This window comes from Nipponia nippon, unplaced genomic scaffold (assembly GCF_047370975.1).
Source record: "Nipponia nippon isolate SJK-2023a ecotype South Korea unplaced genomic scaffold, ASM4737097v1 scaffold_31, whole genome shotgun sequence".
Lineage (NCBI taxonomy): Eukaryota > Metazoa > Chordata > Aves > Pelecaniformes > Threskiornithidae > Nipponia > Nipponia nippon.
Window position 1 is genome coordinate 5,629,677 of NW_028262349.1, and position 17,426 is coordinate 5,647,102.

At 49.5% G+C, this 17,426-nt stretch overlaps 1 protein-coding gene across 7 annotated transcripts in view; it reads right to left on the reverse strand.

The window, feature by feature from the left end:
* The window catches only part of PIP5K1C (phosphatidylinositol-4-phosphate 5-kinase type 1 gamma), a 46,687-nt gene that overhangs the window by 2,367 nt on the left and 26,894 nt on the right, over positions 1 to 17,426 (reverse strand). For 2 of the 7 annotated variants that reach the window (XM_087769411.1, XM_087769413.1), the window contains exons 3-16: positions 16,943 to 17,029; positions 16,459 to 16,589; positions 15,722 to 15,839; positions 13,621 to 13,773; positions 11,253 to 11,552; positions 10,525 to 10,730; positions 9,255 to 9,338; positions 8,684 to 8,732; positions 7,589 to 7,673; positions 7,164 to 7,325; positions 6,039 to 6,177; positions 5,712 to 5,744; positions 3,151 to 3,255; positions 2,734 to 2,866 (exon numbers count right to left, since the gene is read on the reverse strand). In XM_087769411.1, coding sequence (XP_087625537.1) covers positions 2,734 to 2,866; positions 3,151 to 3,255; positions 5,712 to 5,744; positions 6,039 to 6,177; positions 7,164 to 7,325; positions 7,589 to 7,673; positions 8,684 to 8,732; positions 9,255 to 9,338; positions 10,525 to 10,730; positions 11,253 to 11,552; positions 13,621 to 13,773; positions 15,722 to 15,839; positions 16,459 to 16,589; positions 16,943 to 17,029 — 1,785 coding nt within the window. Of the gene's footprint in view, positions 1 to 1,448; positions 2,256 to 2,733; positions 2,867 to 3,150; positions 3,256 to 4,453; positions 4,748 to 5,711; positions 5,745 to 6,038; positions 6,178 to 7,163; positions 7,326 to 7,588; positions 7,674 to 8,683; positions 8,733 to 9,254; positions 9,339 to 10,524; positions 10,731 to 11,252; positions 11,553 to 13,620; positions 13,774 to 15,721; positions 15,840 to 16,458; positions 16,590 to 16,942; positions 17,030 to 17,426 lie in introns of those variants that run through there. The other 5 variants (XR_015707324.1, XR_015707326.1, XM_087769410.1 and 2 more) reach the window with 4 other exon arrangements.

Genomic DNA, 17,426 nt, shown 5'->3' on the forward strand with positions numbered 1-17,426 from the left:
TTTCATCAGCCAAGCACGTTACTGGCCCTGCTTCCCCACGCACCCTGCCCGATGCCCTCTCCACTGCTCCCCTGCCTGGTACCAACGAGGCAGGTGCTGGGAGGACCACGCTACGCAAATGCTTGTGCCAGGGCTCTGACAGCACTGCCGTTACCCTCCGAGCACAGCAGCTCTCCCAAAGCTCAGGCTACTAATATATAATAAATAATATTATAATTATATATATAACTACTAATGTATACTAAATACTAAAACCCAGAGCAGTCTGAACTCTGGATTCAGCCCCTAAATGCTCAACTGCCTCCCTGCATCGTTCGGAAAGGAAGGGAAAACCCTCACCGCCCACAGAAAACCTGCAGTGAGGAGGGAGCACATCGGTGATGTTGAGAAGGGCTGGAGAGCAGAAACCACACCTAACCCAGCAACTCCTAACTCATCCGGCTTTATGAGCTACTCACCATCCCAGCCACCAGAAAGACGACCAGCCCCAAGCCTAAAAGGTTGTATTTGGAACTGGATTTTTAGCAGCTTTGAAACATCTTTATGGTCTCTTTAAGAACCCTGTCTGGCTTCCTGGGCCAAGGGAGCCGAGCCTAACGTTACCTACAAAGGCTCAGGTGCCTCTCTGGCCAGGTCTGGTGCTTGCAAGTTTGTCCAAGGGCTGGGTGACACTGCAGCCCATCCCACAGCAGGCGCTGTGTCACCAGCCTGCCGAAAAGCAGGGCACAGCACGTGCTTCTGCAAGATCCTACAGGGAGATCCATTTGTGTGATTTCAATACGCTTCCCCAGTTTCTGCTGGGCTGGCTTCTAATGGCCACAGAATACAGAGCCACCACAGCATCCAAGGGAAATGGAGTGCTGGCCCCAGTGTTTCAAAGCTGCGGCTCTGCTCCCCTATGCGCTAGCAATGTTCACTTACAATCCCAGAGGAAAGCGAGGTGGTTCGGAGTCTGCGCTGGCGGGGAGAGTAAATCCAGTACCTCCCATCTGTGAACTGGATGGCCCCAGGGCAAGTGAAATGAGAAAGGAAACAGGAAAAAAGGATGATGTGAAAGAGAGGATGAAAGAGAAAGCAAAAAAACAAGGGGTTGGGCAACTCGAGGCCTGAACGGATCAGCGGGCAGGAAAGCCATGCGTGGGAAGAGCAGTGCCCATGCCCTGCCACAATCTGCACTTTATTCCCCTGTGAGCGAACAGGAAGATAAAGTGCTCTCCTTTCAGGAGCAGACTTCTAAATATCAGATCACAGTCCCCTGGGACTTGACAACTCATCCTCTGCACACAGCATCCCTTCGCTGACCATTGCCCCCGGAGCACAGGTCCAAGCCCCGCTGCGCTCTGGTGCAGCCTCACTTGAGCTCCAGCTTAAGTGGTTTTCCAAGGAGAGTGCCCGTGGGAACCCAAATCAGCTTTTCCCTTCATCCCAGCAGTGAGAAACACTCCACAGCACACGACACACATTTAATGCGAAACTCAAGGACTTAGATGAAGTATGAAATGCTGATGAGCAGTCAGTCACGCTCTCTGTGAGCACACGCTGCACACAGATGGTTTCCTCCGGATAGAGAGGTGCCCCTCAAGCTGGGGGGATTCCATATGTGCAAGGACAGGGAGGAAGAGGAGCTGACCGTTGCCAGAAGACACTTGCCGGTGGAACAGGCGGTTTCTGCAGGCAGCTTGCACGCAGCTGCCATCCACAGGCAAAGAAAGAGCAGCCAGTGTTAGAGGGAGCTGTTTGCATTTTGAACAGCATGCATAAAAACCCAAACAGACAAGCTTTTAAAATGGAGCTGATTCCTTCCACAGCTCCCACAAGCCTCGGAATGACTCGGCAACGAGTGAGCAGCTCTGCAGCAGAGTCACGCAAGCACAGGGAAAGGCAAACGTTGCCATTTTTAGGTTAGCCTGAAGGAGCTCATCACAAGGGCTCAGCTCATCTCCATCACCACATAACCCACAGCAACAACTCGGAGCAGGGAGGAGCTGGACACATCTTTTAATGAGAAAATTCCAGTGCCCAGGCATGGGGGAGAGCTCTCACGGGTCAGACCCTCGGCTCTGCTCTGGGAATCCACGGGACAGGTACATGTTGCTAAAAACTCTTCTCTGGTCTGCAGAAGCTGCTCAGACATTGCGAGAGCTGACTGAGGAACGCAGCGCCCGGCTCCACGGCACTCTGCTGCCAACCAGCAACCACCTCACTTACTCCCTGTCTCAGCGCTAGATTTTCACTGCATCACCTAATGCATCTGCCTGCAGGGAAAGGAAAAGCCAGAGTTCACCAGAGCCCGAGGTCAGCCCCACTGCAACCACCTCCCCCTTCTGGCTCTAGGCCACTGCGGCACATTTGTGTTCACAAAAGCAGCCGGGGACTCTGGCTGAGGAAGGAAGAGCCTCTCAGTTGCACCTACATTCACCTTGGCTTGTCCTGGAGTGAACACGCTGGCCTAGATAAGCCCTTCAGCCTGGAAGTACAGCAGCACACCTACGGCTACATCCACAGCGGCAGTGCCACCCATTTGAACCCCACTAAATGCTGTTTTGAGTTCTCCATGGGTTAATCTAGTTCCCTGCATTCAAAAACCCATCCAGCGTTAAGATCTAAGCTCAACACAAAGACCGCACGGGGAAGACACTGCCCTGCACCCGACTGCCTGAAATCGAGACTTTACAGCCTTGTCCAACCTTTCCCATCACACCCCTCCCGGGCCAGGCGGAGAAGGTATCTTACAAAGTATATGTCTGTGACTGGCACGTCATCTTCATCCGAGGCCTGGCTGGCTGGTTCGGAGGCCTGGCTGGCTGTCTCCACCTCTATCGTAGCTGTGGACGTTACAATGGCACAGGCTGAAGAAGCCGCCTCTCTGGAGTGGGGGAGAAACGAGAGTCTAGTCACTGCGATCAGAAAAGGAGCAAGCAAGAGTGTATGATTTGTTACAGAGGAGCTGAAGATGCTCCGCTGTCACATCCAGAAAGATCAGGTCAGGGCAGAAGTAACAGCGCTCAGCTTCACTGAACTGTCTCGGGGAGCACCTCTCTCTCCAGGAAAGCTGGTGCCCTACAAAGTCAGCCTCCAGCACAAGTTGCCACAGACCAAATGACACCGGGTAGAGCTCTGCAAAGCTGCCCAACGTTCCAAAACACTCACTCTTTGTCATCTTCTTCAGGAGGTACAATCTCAACGTCGCACTTGGGCTCCAGCTCGACGCTGATCTGCTGAAGCTCCTCCTCAACCCGCACCTCCTCGTGTGACCTGGAAACCAAAGAGAGACAGGCCCAAAGGCTCAGTTGGGCAGTAGTTATGCACGGTCCTCAATTTTAGGTCAGCCTGAATCAGTCCTGAGTCAGCCCAGCCTCTCGCACCACAACCTCCCCCAGGAGTGAGCTGTGCTGGTCTGCCCCAGCGTGCGGCTGCCTGCTGCCAGCCACTCGCGGCACCGAGCTCCCGGCACAGTCCGAGCTGTTGATTTTGGCTCAGAGGGAGCCATCAGACCTCCCAGGATCGAGGATTTGGATAACCAAAACTCCCAGGCAAGAGAGTCAGTTCTGTCAGATTGCAGTGCTCAAGACTAACAAGGTGGGAAAAGAGGACAAGAGGAAAGGGATCAATTAGCCAGTGCTGCAGAAAAGATGGGCGGTGTTAAATGGAGTACGGGAGGGAAGAGGAGAATTGGCCTCCAGGGAAAACCTGTGTCCAGAGTTAGCCCGGTGTTATCTATCAACCACACAAGGGCCAAAGCCTCCGACCTCTTCCGAGACTCCCAGCGCACCAAAGCTTCTCAAGCGCGCTCCAGGTTTAACATCAGATTTATCGCAGGAGGTGTTTGTGATGGTCTTCAATTTAATACCTCATGCTATTAAAGTAATTGCTTGTGCTAGCAGGGCTGGCTCCAGAGTCCTCATGGGAAGGAGGAGCAGGCGCTGGCCAAGCCAGGGGCACAGTCTCGGGGAAGGGACGAGCTCCGGGTCCATCGGCTGTACCGTCCTTGTCCCTGGCTGGAGCCGGAGCCAGCAGGCGGCACTCCTGTCCAGCTCGGTGCCAGGGAACTCGCTCCTCAATCCCTCACAGGGGCGGATCTCAAAAACCCAAAGGGAATTCCCCAGCAGATGAGAATAATCAGAGGTGTGACGTGTTCTTGAGGAAGTTGGATAAAGTCTTTTTCATTTCAGCTCAGGAATGTAAATGCACGCTTTAGTAACTCCGTTCTTGCACTGGCTTTCACCAGGGGATCACAGAGCGCTCTACAAATACAGAGGTCCCTGCTGCCCTAACAAGGGCACGCTGAGACACCAGCATCACAAATGGAGAAACTAGGCAAAAAATAGCAAAGGTGGCCACGCTTGTGTGGGGTGGTTGTAGCTGTGGCAAATCTGTGACAGACAGATCTACTTCTGACCAAGATGCTAAGCTCCCTGTATGGTCCAGGGACCGCCACTTCGATTCACCTGACCTAGTTTTGGATCAGCAGTCACATCCTACAGCAACTCGCTCCATTAGGTCCCAAGGGAGCTCGGAGTAACTCAGATGAAGTCACTGCATTTTGCCAAACGGGTCCCACCATCGGTGCCTGAGTTTGTCTCCAATTTTCAGCAATTTCAGACAATGGATTCTGCAGGAGGCGAGGTGCTTCACAGGCCCCTGACACTTCAACAGGCGCTGCAGAACAACACCAAGTAGGTCCTCTCCCTCCAGTGACAGGAATTTATCAAGATTCAGCGACATGCAGCATCCAGAGGTATTTTCACTAAGAAATACCACAGAAAGGGATTGTTTCACAGTGTATGTGGTCTGAAGCTCAGCAAATCACTAAAAGCTAGGAATGAGGGGAGATGTCTGTAAGATGGTACAAACTCTCATCTTCCAAAGGTGCTTTCCTCTGAAGCACCAAACACTGACTGCAGGGGGAGAGGACGTCAGCCTGTCTGGCAGCTGCTCTGGCTATCGCATATCGCAACACTGAGTCTCTGATGAGCATTTCAAAGTCTGTGCCTGCAACGCTTACAAGATGTCCCAGAAAGCTAGGGCAGAGTCAGCAGCAAACACAGGGTCCTCATGCAGATCTCGCTGACACAGGCAATGGGGTCATTTTTACTGGTGCAAAAATATGCACGATAATTATATGATATGAGCCTCTAAATCCAGACATCCCTATGCAGTAGGGGATTTTTGTCCTACCTTGACCTTGGCTCTGAGCCACCTATCACCGCAGGAAGGAAAAAAAACCTCAAAGTACCAGCGTTTCTGAGAACGCTGGAAGCTACTTCTCGAGGGACTAAGGGTGCTCAGTGCCTCAGAAAGCCAAAGTCCTTTCCCATACTCATCCCCACCGCACCCAGGCGGCAGGCAGAGGCACAGAGGAGGAATGTTCCTGCTGTTAAAGCTTGCTTACCCAGAGGGGGACATAAATGACCTTCCTTCATTCTGGTGCTGGTAAATTTGGACAACTCGGTTGTCCCCTTTCCCATCAAATAACAGGGGTAATATTTAAGGTTCCTTGCAAAGCGCTGAGAGATCTGCTTGTAAGCCAAATTCTGCTTAAGAAATGGGGATCAATTGATTGCAGGAAGCAGCTCATCATCCTGCAGAGAACCATGCCAAAATCTTAGGGCTGCCGAGATTCACATTCAGCCCTCCAGGAGACCTGTGCACAGGGATAAACTTGAGGTCTCTGTGCAGCAGTGCAAGAAGAGACGAGACGCTTTTCTCACCTGCCATCCTGCCCTGAGGAGTGTGTGCGCCTCCTGCAGAAAGAAGCCAGAACAATAGCGTTTGAGGAGCGATTTAAGACAGAAATCCTACACTGCCCCCAAATCTAACTCCCCACCCCATGAGGGAGATGTTCTACTTAACAGCTGACACTCCTCCCAGCAATAATTAATCCCATCAAAGCTGTGTCTACTTGCTCCCAGGAGAGATTTAATTAAAATCAGTCATTAGCATTCCAGAGCATAGGGCGGCCTGCTGAGATCTGCAGCACGAAGAGGAACGGCAGCCACTTGACTCCAGTGGGAGCAGGGGACGAGTGCTGTCCTCACCTGTACCTGGGCTGCTCAGAGGTCTCCGAAGGGGATCGCTCGGGAACAGAGAGAGATGTTGAAGATAGTGTCGTGGCTATGGAGGCCGTGGTAGCTTCTTCAAAGGAAGGAGGCGTGCAGGGTAGCAGGTCTGGCCTGCCTGCTGGCCCCGAGTGGAGGGCAGGAGAGGGATGCAGGAAGAAAAAGATGAGTAGGTCAAACACCAACACCTTACCTAGGCCAGCTCTGTGTGAGGCTGTTCCACCATCAACCTGCACACCCTCACTCGTCAACTAAAACCACAAACAGGCAAGAAGTTTAGCCGGGGTCAGGAACGTAACAGCCCCTCCCAAGGCATCCTCTAGAGAGAGCCGGTAAGCACCATTTCCAGCATGACAGACAGACGCTACAGGAAACGCAGTGCCAATGAAGACATCTCACCGGTAACCAAAGCTGGATTAAAGGCTTGGGTAGCCAGAGATAAATATCCAAGTGAATTAAGAGATGAATCGAGTGCTCACTGCTTTGCCCGGATAGAAATCTAACACCTAGGCACTCGAGGAGCCTGTCCTTCACCACTCATCTGTAAATCCAGCCCAGATGGAAGTGATGAAAAGGCAGCACAGAACCAGGCCATTTGTCTTTCTTTCAATGACAAGATCTTGCCCTTTATAACTGTCCAAACACTGTCAGAGTCCTGCAATTCCCAGTCTCTCCCCCTCCCCTCCTTTTTTTTTTTTTTTAAAGGGTGGAAAATTCAACTTTCTGATCGCTTTTGGGCTATGACTGCCGGTGCCAGTTGGCAGCGGCTGCCTTGCAGCAGTGACGCAAGCGACCATTTTTACTGCAGAACCATACAGTGCTGCAAAGAAGGGATTCAGTCTTCTTCGATGCAGAGGCGTTGCTTTCCCAATCAACTAACTGCTGGTGCTGTGACAAAACAATATACTCTTACCTTCTCCCTTGGCCTGGCTAAGTTTAGCACCTGCAAAGCACAGCAAGACATGCAATGAAGAGCTATCCATCAAGGAAGACACGTGGTCGGTGCACAGTGGGCAACTTGACGAGAACAGGGGAGGATCCTAAGGAACTGCTAGGAAAGAGAGGGTAATCACACAGCCATCAGCCACCCAACGAGACCATTACCTTCATCGTCAAGTGTGGGGTAACTCCTGGCCGCACGAAGATCATATTGTGTTTCGTCCTTTTCAGAGGGAAGCTGGCTAGCTGAAAATGCAGCTGTTGGACCAGCTGTCTTGACAGCTAGCAAGGCACTACGCCCTTTCTTCGAGGGAGACGACTTCAGAGCTGGGTGAGAAGAGTGAAAGAGAAGATGAAATTACCACCACCAACTCCTGTCCCACCAAAGGCACTCGTCCCTTCATAGAGAGAGGCCCTATGAAGTCGTGACAACCCGAGGGCTTTGCAGTTCCCCAGCTTTGCTCTATATTACAGTGGAAAAGCCTGCTCAGACTCCGGCCCAGAAACTCTCCACGTGGACTGAAGCAGCAAGACTGAGATAAGGCTTGCCTCACATCACAAGGGCAACAGCTCTTGGACTAGGTACTTACAGGAATTCTTTCGAAACACTGTGTTGGTCATGAATTTGAAGAATCTCTCTGCGTAAAAGCTGGGTCTGTGTACTGACACCGTGTCCTACAAAGGCAAGAAGCAATTGTTTAATTTTAAAATTATCCCTCAAGGCAGAATTTCTATAACAACCAATGCAGTCTTTTTTACTCCAACATTTAGCACTGATAGAGCCTTAAAATGGAAAGGCTTAACTGAAATGATCTGATTAATGCTATAAATAAGCCTGAAGCGGTGCCTTTGATTTGATTGCATTTGATTATATTCTTGCTGTAATTTTATAATGGATTTTGGTGATTTTATTCCTTTGTAGACTTCCTGGATTTTTCAAATATTGGCCTGATTACACACATGAAATTTCAGCTGGCTTTGCTGGCTGACATTCAAAGCACACCTGGATACCTTTGCATACGACATGGAGACCAAAACTCAGCCAAGGGTCTCCAATACATTTCAAATGTTTTGCACTTTTTGTTTAAAACAGTAAAACTGAAGCTGTCTCTGCTTCTGATGTTCGACCGTGCTACTGCGACTTGGCATCTACACGTCTCCTTTGCCTTATTATTTAAGGGAAGCTAGGACATGCAATGCTGAAAAACAGTTTCCACATCCAAGGTTGCTCTTTCGTAAACACACACCTGGCTGCTGCTAGAGACCAGACAGCAGGGAAACACTGAAAGGGATTTATTAACAGATAGCTTACTGAAGTGGAAACAAAATCACCAAAGAGAGCAAACGCAGGGCTCCTCAACACACGAATGCACGCGCTTTGTGCGTACAGCTCCTGGTATCATGGGGAGGAGGAAAATGACAGATGGGAGCAGAGGAGGAAAGCTGGTAGCACGACAGCTAAACATGCGAGGAGGTGGAGTGAGCAAGAAAACCTGATTGGGAATAAGTGGCACTACACCACTGTGGAGGCATAAGAGGCAAGAACTATTCCTTCCATCAGCTTCAGCTGTGCCAGTTCAGGCACTATAAATAGCAAGGTAATCGGCACCAACTCGTATAAACGAAGCCACGGCAGGTAATCCTGCCGAGGCCTGGACAATTCCTGCCTCTGCACAGGCACTCACCCCGTCATGCACAAGGGCCTTCCAGGTATGTTCTAGCTTCTTGATGAACCTAATTCCAGGGGAGAAGTAGAGAGAAAGAGAGATTCAGGCACGTACTCTATATCTAAGCCACCTTTCATAGCCCACACAGGGGAGATCACTGAGCTGCTAATGATTCCTCTGTCATCCGGAGCGTAGCTTTCCTCCAGCCAAGAGAGGTCGGCTGAGCACGCCGGCATCTCTGCAGTCAGGTCAGGACTGCCTGGGAACCCTACAGGGAAGGAGGAGCTGGGCTGGAAGAGAGGCAGAAAATCAGCTTCCATCCCTGGAGATACGCTACCCATCCTAGGCACGGAGATGGGAAACTTCTTTATGAGCAACTCATTACATCTTAGAAAAATGGCTCTGTGTCACCAGCTGTTCTAAGGACAGGATAAAAATCCACAGCCCCCGACACACATCGACAGACGGCTTCAGGCAGCCTGCCTACTCATTATCAAACTCCTCAGGAGAGGAAAATCTTCCTGCTTTCATTCAGTATTAAAATAGAAGTTAACACACTTAAAGGACAGACAACTGCAAAGTTACCCACCTGTATGATTGAAGGATATCTATTATTCCTACGTGTAGCAGGAGACGCTCTCCTTTGCCATTCACTGCTGGGATTCCTCCCATCCTGCAGGCAAAACAAAACCTCAGCGAGAGCAGCCTCAAAAAGAGCAGCTGAAATACCCCCGAGACCTGCGGGAGGGTGGACGGCGGCACTGAAAAGAGGCCTCAGATGCGGTGGGCAGACACAACACAAAACCTGCGAAGTCGCTTTGTGCACAACCCTGGGAAGTCACCTACCGACCCAGCGCATCTCACGCAGTGTCCCCGGGGTTACTGCCCGCCTGGATCGCCAAACACCAGCTATCAGGACAGGACCTGGGTTGTGTGGCAACAGCTCTGCCTGGGCCAGAAAGCACCACATCATTTTTTCTTGGCTACAGGACATTTTATTCCGGGGATCAGATTATTTATCAGGTCAGCGTGAGCTGTCTGCCTATTAGGGCAGCAAACCTTTAAGGACGAGGGTATTTCCAGTCCCATCCACACTAATATCAGTCCTGCCAAAGGTGCAGCAACCACTAGCACCAGCACACAACAAAAGCATGCAGGTATCAGGCAGGCCCCCGCCATTAATGATGCTACTTGAAAGAACGGAAACATCAAAGTATTAACCCAGCTCCACCGTGACTGATCCTCCATCGCAACTGGAGCAGCTGGTTTCAGACAGCAACAAACAGCAAACTCCACCATTTGTTAGCAAGCTTGGTCTGCAGAGCCAGCGAGACAGTCACGGGAGCCACAGATCGGGCACAGCGCAGGACAGGTTTTGGGCAACCCCCTCCAACCCACAGCTCCACCAGTTACTCCAGCATGTGGCTACATTGCTGTCTGCTAAGTGCACTGGGATGGCCTCAGGGTACTGTCAGCGATTCCAAAGATGGAGTGATGGGGAACAAACCCCAAGCTCCTAGGAACAGGCTGATCTCTACTTCCACTCCAGTACCTGGGTGCTGAGCTAGAACTGAGCTAATTTCTCCTCCCCAGAGCATGGGTGGATGTTTAGAGGCTGTTACAGGAGCTGACAACCTACAGACTGGCCTAAGAAGAGAGACTGCTGTGAGGCTGGAGTCTTATAGAAATACTTCCCACCCCAGCTTCCCCCTTTCACACCACACTGCTTTACTGGCACCAGTAAACCCCAGGATTGATGCTCGCTCTAACAGCTCATATGGGACTCAGTTCAGGATTTACTACTCCAGCCTCCACCTCCGCCCCTCCCAGCAGCGCAGGAGAACCAGGTTTTCACCTACGTGTCGTCTGTGTCTATGGACTCCCCCCGGGCAGCCCCACCCTGGATGGACTCCATGGCCGTGGAGTAAAGTGCCTTCTGCCCCACGGGCCGCTTCTCATCCGACGTGCTGTGGGCTCCCTCAGACTGTCGCTCCCGTTCTTGCTGGTCTATGTTATGAACCCCAAGCAGGAGGCTGTAGTCCATGATTTTAAAACTTTCCAACACCTACAGGTTAGTATCGAGTTTAAGAACAAAGACAAAATATCAGGCTAGCAGCTCAAATACAGCACAGATCTCAAAGCATGGAACAGCCCGTCCGCATTCCCACTAACAACTCTTTCGCCAGAGCTTAAACATTTCTGAACCAACAGTCATCTCTGGACTTGATCGCATAGTTTGGCCATCCCACAATCAACCCAAAGGGCTGAAGGCTTGCAAATAACACTGTCATACCGTGTATCTGCTGCACACTGTAGAGAAAAAAATGTGTTTAGTCCCAACAGCCCAGCGACAAGTGGAGCAGGCTGCCACGATTTGATGCACCAGGCAAAGGAACGCAGCCTTAGTCCTCAGAAGCTGTCATGAGATCCAACTCCACTGCTTTGCTTTCAGGGAAAAGGGCAGTAGAAGGGATTTATCGTGCTTTGGGGTTAACAGATTAGCAAGGTTCTCAATCATTTGCTCTTTCTCATGCTTGAAAGCCACAGAACTTCATTAATCTGCTGCCCAAGCTGCCCCGCTCCTTACCAGACAGTCTCGTTGCAACGTTTTCACCAAAGCACTGAAGGTGTCTGCATCCAACATCAGGCCCTCGGGCATGTCTTGGATGAAGTCTAGATCCTTGTACGTAGGGCTGGACTTTTCTTTTTCCTTCTTGGATGCCCGGCGTTTATAGGTTGAGCCTTTTAGGTCAAATTTCAGATGCATTTTCACCACACGAGGCAGAATGTTGTTCATCACAACCACGCGGATGTTTTTGCCCCCCGATTGCACACAGTACAGTCCATAAAACTTCGGCAGCAGTGTCCGTGGGTTCTGGTTCAGATTCTGCAGCAGGATTGGGGAAAAAAAAAAAAGCATGGGGAAAGATCATTTCGGCAGAAGACTCCTGCTGTGTTCAACACAAAGCATGGTAACAGATCTTGGAGCAGTCAGACTAGGGTTTCTTCACCTAGAGATTTTCTGAACTTTACATGAGAGCTTACTGTACATATATGACAAACTCTTGCATTTCAGTGGCTTTAGGACCTGAAAATACCAGTGTGTCTTGAATACAGGGAATGCGAAATGCGATGTACAGCACTCTCTGGGCAAATAACCAAGTCCGGAAATTCCCCTCTTTCCCCATCAACAGCAGCTAAAAAAGGGAAACCAAACTGGAAGATAAATAAACACAATAAGCGGGAACTTCATGTTAAAAAATAACAGCTATCTTCATCACTTCAGAAGTGTCAGAAATCAAGAGCCGTTCTCTGGCCCACAATAAACCTGGGACACAGTATTTTTTTAGACAAAACATCATCAATTTTCTCCTCCTTTTGTGGAGTTGCTTTATAAAACACAGTTGGCCAGAGAGCACGGATATCCTGCTCTGCTATCATGTCCTTTTTTTAGGCAGCGGTATTATTAGGAATGACATGACAGGCATGATGTGCTTATTCAGCTTTGGGGAAATTTGGGAAGGAAACAGAACATCTCTGCACGCTACGAAAGAACGGACAGACTCGACAGATTCTCTGACAGACGGCAGAAGCACGACTGTATTAACATTTCATGCCCCCTCCTCATCTCACCTAACGGCACACGAGTGAGCCCTCTGTGAGCACGCTCTTCAACACGGTGCAAGCGGAAAGCAAGAGAAGCAGGCAAGACCGAACGCAAACAGCGCTTGCCCAGCTTTAAAGTAATTCAGGATGAAACCACTCTGCTTCCCTTCCGCTGACTCCTTTGACACCAGATGGGTTTCCCAAGAGCAGCAGCGAGATCGTGTATTAGCACCACAGCAACCCACAAACACCGGAACGCTACAACAAGTAGCACGTAACTCCGGACCAGACAGGTAAGTTCAGTTTAATTCGTTACACTGACTGCTAGCCAGGACAACAGTGCAACTCCATTCCCATTCAAAACCCTTCACCTGATTTACTACGTACATTAGGGAACAGGCAACACTTTCCAAGAAAGCTGATCCTGTCCAGGAACTTGACTGTCACTTGCAAAAGCAAGCAACTGGCTCTTGGTTATATACAGACACTCAAGACCCTGTCTGACTTTGGCAAATTTTCCCCAGTAAATACTGAGCGAGGCAAGTATTTTAATAAAAACGGTGTACGATCACATAAATCAAACGGGGCAGCATTAACATCGCTTGCCACCACCTTCTTCTCGGCATCTCCACGGCAAACAAATCCCTGGGTGGTTCTAACTGAATTGCAGTGCCCTCATCCATAGAGCTGGACCCTTCACCACAGTTACGCAGGGAGACGGCTCCCGGTTTACACACCAAAGCATCGGGTTTGGTTCTGATTTACTACTTGGCACCACATGCGAGTCCTCCGGATCTCAATATATTGCCTTGCTAGCCCTGAGATTTAGGCAACAACTATCTGCAGCAGAGTGAATGTGCAAAGCTGGCTAGTACCGCAGGAGTCTTCAGCTTGGTGGTGCAGCTGGTGGGAGCCAGGACAACCAGAACTGCCTGCAGAGCCACTCTGTTAAACAGCAGATATGGGAGATATCCAGGGACAGCAGCGGTTTCCCCACGAAACCAAGGTGGTTGCGTTATTGCAATCAAAACTCATCCTCAAAGCTAGGCTGAGGCAGACGCGTGGTGCCAAGCGAAGAATGAACTAGCGCTGGGAAAAGGACACCCAGAAATGCACATCTGGGAAGCCATTTCCAGGCCAGACCATGCCTACAACCTACGGCACAATTATCTGCCTCAAGTTTGCAAATAATTGGCAGGATTTGTGCTTCTGGGCCTGGCTTTGTGACACAGTTAACGGTGTCAGGCCACAAGAAGCCCAGGTGGAGGACATGCCCTGTGCTATGCTTTGGACAGAAAAGCCACCACGACAAAAGCCGAGCTGGGCCCAAGGCGCTGGGCGATACACACCATGTAGTAGCCAGGAAGGAGCTTCTGTAGGAATTCAGCTTCTTTGTGCATCACAGTTTTTATGATGAATTCATCGTCGCTGGTGACATAGAAGAGGGAGCCGCTGGCACCAGGGTTCGACAGCTCTATCAGAGGCTCGTTACATAACGAATACTAGGGAGGAAAAGAAAAAAAGATGATGTTTTTAGCCCCCACTCATTGCACATTGAGTTCTATGCCCTTGAGGGCTTTCCCCAGCATGCCGTCTCCCTGCGAGATTAAGGGGTAGCAAAGCTTAAGTGAGAACTATTTTCATTGTAGGTTAGGCCTAAGCAGCAAAGCTGACGGATAATTTACAATTAGAGACCGAGATGACACTTCAGAGCATCCCAGCTGCTCAGAATCAAGCTAATAATCTGCTTTCAGTAACATCCAGGCTTCATAATGACATCTTATCTTTTCCCATTGTGCGTGTACGCGTGTATCACATTTGGGCTTCTTTCGGCACGTTACCGCGAGCGCAGACGGAAAGACAGGATTTTAAGAGATATGACAGTCTGCTGAGGGGACCACGTATCACCGCGCTGGAGGGAACGCAATGCGCTGGCTGCGCTCAGCAGCCTCCTCTGGCCTTGTGCTCCCCTGTTACAGAGGATTTTTACAGCCACATCTCACCCCCTCAATCCTGCTAGAAACACAGGAAAAGTATTAGACCAGGTGTCCAAACAAGAAGAGAGGGATCAGCGCTGTGTAAGCACAGCAAGGGGTACTGCACCGGGAATTGAACTGGGAGGACATTTCTAGACATCAGTATGCAAACAGCAGGTCCTCAAACGAGGACATGCCTAGCAGCAGGAAAAAAAAACAAAAAAAAGAAGAAAGTGCAAGCACTTTGCAGCGAGGTACCAACCCCAGGGCAACCGCACAGGTCGAGCGGGTTCAGGGCAGCATCACGTCAGAGCTGCCACAGCAAGAGGTAAGATGGGGAGAGGGAGGCAGGGGATGTAAGGGACATAATCAGAGCAATAAATTAAATGCTCATCATTACGTACTGAAAACAGCTTTCAGCACTGCACAGATTAATGATCCAAGACTTTATCAAGCTAATTATCTCATGCATAATTAAAGGCATTTGCTGCTGTGGCAGGCAAGAGAGAATCAGGGGAAGCAGAAGCAACAAATCAGAGCCGTGACCTTTGCAACTGCGGCAGGCTCTTTGCCTCACCCAAGTTTTGAACCACTCATCAAATCAGCCAGCATTATCTTGGATGGCACAGATGGGGACCGCTGTTACTGTCAGGCCGTGCAATGGCACAGATTTGTTTCTATTTGTAGGTGGTCAGTTACGATTACCCCTGTCTACAGCTGAAGTCAGAAAAAAAGGGCTATTAAAAAAGGGGGAGGGCATGCGCTCATTTGGATGTGTTCCCTTCCCCGGTTCAACAAATGTCCTTTTCTAAAGAGCAGGACGTCACATACATGCAAGGGACCAAATTCAACCCCAGTGTACTCCAAGCCCCTACAGCTTGTACTACTAGGTAGTTTAAAAACAGCCTTTTCAGCTCTGAGGAGCTTTCTGAGCCCAAGAACAAGCTGTATTTTATTCTGTCTTTGTAAGATGATTAAAATAACTACACTCACATAGCTCTCGAGTGAGTACACAAGGAAAAACTCCCATCTTTGTCCTCAGAGCCCTGGGGGACATTACAGGGTTGCACCCAGCAGAACGCAACTCCTTTTGCTTGTAAACACAGTAAGTTATTGTCACCACAAGCAAGAGAGAGGGAACCCCATGGCAGAGCTTACAGAGCAGACGCTGTATGCAGATCATTTCCTTTCCCTCCAGTGTAAGCTAGCAGCTACCTCTCAGCAAACGAAGACTTGGGCTGAGCGGTGCTGCTCTTGCTGGGACCGTCACTGCATCTCCTCCAAAACCGCACAGTCACTAAATCCACAGTCTGTTCCCACTCCTTGCTGGGATCAGAACGATTCCTCAACTCTTTTCTAGCCCTTTTAGGCAAGAATTGCTGACAGCCTTGATTTAGGGGCAAATTTCTCGTGTTACTCTAGACCATCTCAAATAAAGGAGGAAAGACAGAGAAATCCAATGATATATGCATACCAAATAATCATCTGGTCGAATCCCAAAGAGTTCTCGGAAGTACCGGAATGCCACTGGTGCATAGGTCTTGAACCTGAAGTCAGCATAATGGTGAGCCGGGGTGAGATTACTGCCTTCGCTGCACAGAACAGACATCACATGAGTGGGGCCTCTGTGTCACCATTAACCAGACAGCTACAGTCACATCAAGGCTACTGTATATTTAAGATGCTTTGAACCTTGCAAAAAGACATCTTGGGAACAACAACAACAACAAAAAGTAACTTTCTCCTGTGGCAGGACAACAGGAAAATAGGTTTTAAATTATCTGCCAAAATCTATTTCCAAAGAGTGCAAGGAACAACCACTTGCCAAGCAGAATATATTTACACAGAGAATACAGCTTTTATGAGCTTTGTTTATTCACAGAGTTAGAGAGCTCCCAGAATGAGTTTCTTCCATCTCAAACATGGTATAATTTGATGGAAGAAATTTGAGATGGACAGAAAGAAAAGCACGTAGGAAGGCTAACAAACTCAAGCATATAGTACTGCATCTTACATTGTACTTCCTTGCAAGCCAGTGTACTGCAGAATCTAACACTTCCCACTGTTACGTTTGTATGTAATGGATGCATATTTAAAACATGCAGAGCATCCAACTCTGTGATCTAAAGGCAGATGGAAGCTCTTTTGAAAAATCAGTGAGAGGAGAAGAAATAACTCATCCGTTCGCTTTGTTTCCCCTGTCTCCTTTACCTTGGGAAAAAAATGCTCTCCACCACGTAGAAGTCCTGCATCAGGACATCTCTCTCTGGCTTGGAGCTCAGATTGCCGACGGTATACCCAATCCCCAGCTGGATGGCTCCCTTCAGAGTGGATGAGGTGGTCTGGCAGGAAGAAAAGAGCAGTCAGTGAGCATTTTGCAGCAGATTATTGCGATAATATCCCCTATGTTACAATACAGTTGTGTCTATTACTTCTGTGGGGTTGTCTCGGGCACTGCATACTGCTAAACAACTTCAAGCAGCTGCTGAAGAGATGGATTAAGGCTTCCAGAAGGTTTGCTGTTTGCAAGATTATGCAACACAAGGGTGCTGCATACAATCTAAATCAGGTTGGTAGCTATTAACAAACTGAACCAGGAAAGCTCGGTTGTGCTGTTGCCAACCTTGGGCCCCAACTTCTCTTCTCAGCCTGCCACCTACCCGTAGCTGCCAGTTCCCACTTCACAAAACCAAACCTTTTTGTAGGTGGTTTCACCAGAAGCATCAACGCCTCGATGACCTATCTTCTTTCCTTGGCCAGGCTGTCCTGGTAGCGATGGTCCCTGCAATGAAAGAACACAGCTAAAGCCCAGAACAGAAGCTGACCTGGCCGACAAGAAGGAGCAGAGCAGCACAGGCACAGCCACGCTATCGCGGTTGGGAAGGACAGAGGGATTGCTCTCTACTGCTGGAGAAAAATCTGCAGAGTGCAAACAGGTGTAATTGGGACCAGCAAGTCTTAAACAAGGCTGTTTGAATTATACATCCATCCCTCAGGACAAGAAAAGTTAGAATACCCAACCACTCCATCTGACACCCTCGGCAGAGCCCAGCAAAGATGCTGAGCTCAGGGAAGATCCGCTTGCTTCCCAGCTGCCAAGATTCCGCAGCAGTTGCTTGACTGCGGTTGCTCATTGATTTAAAATAGTGATGTATTAAATCAAACAGCGAGAGAAGTTT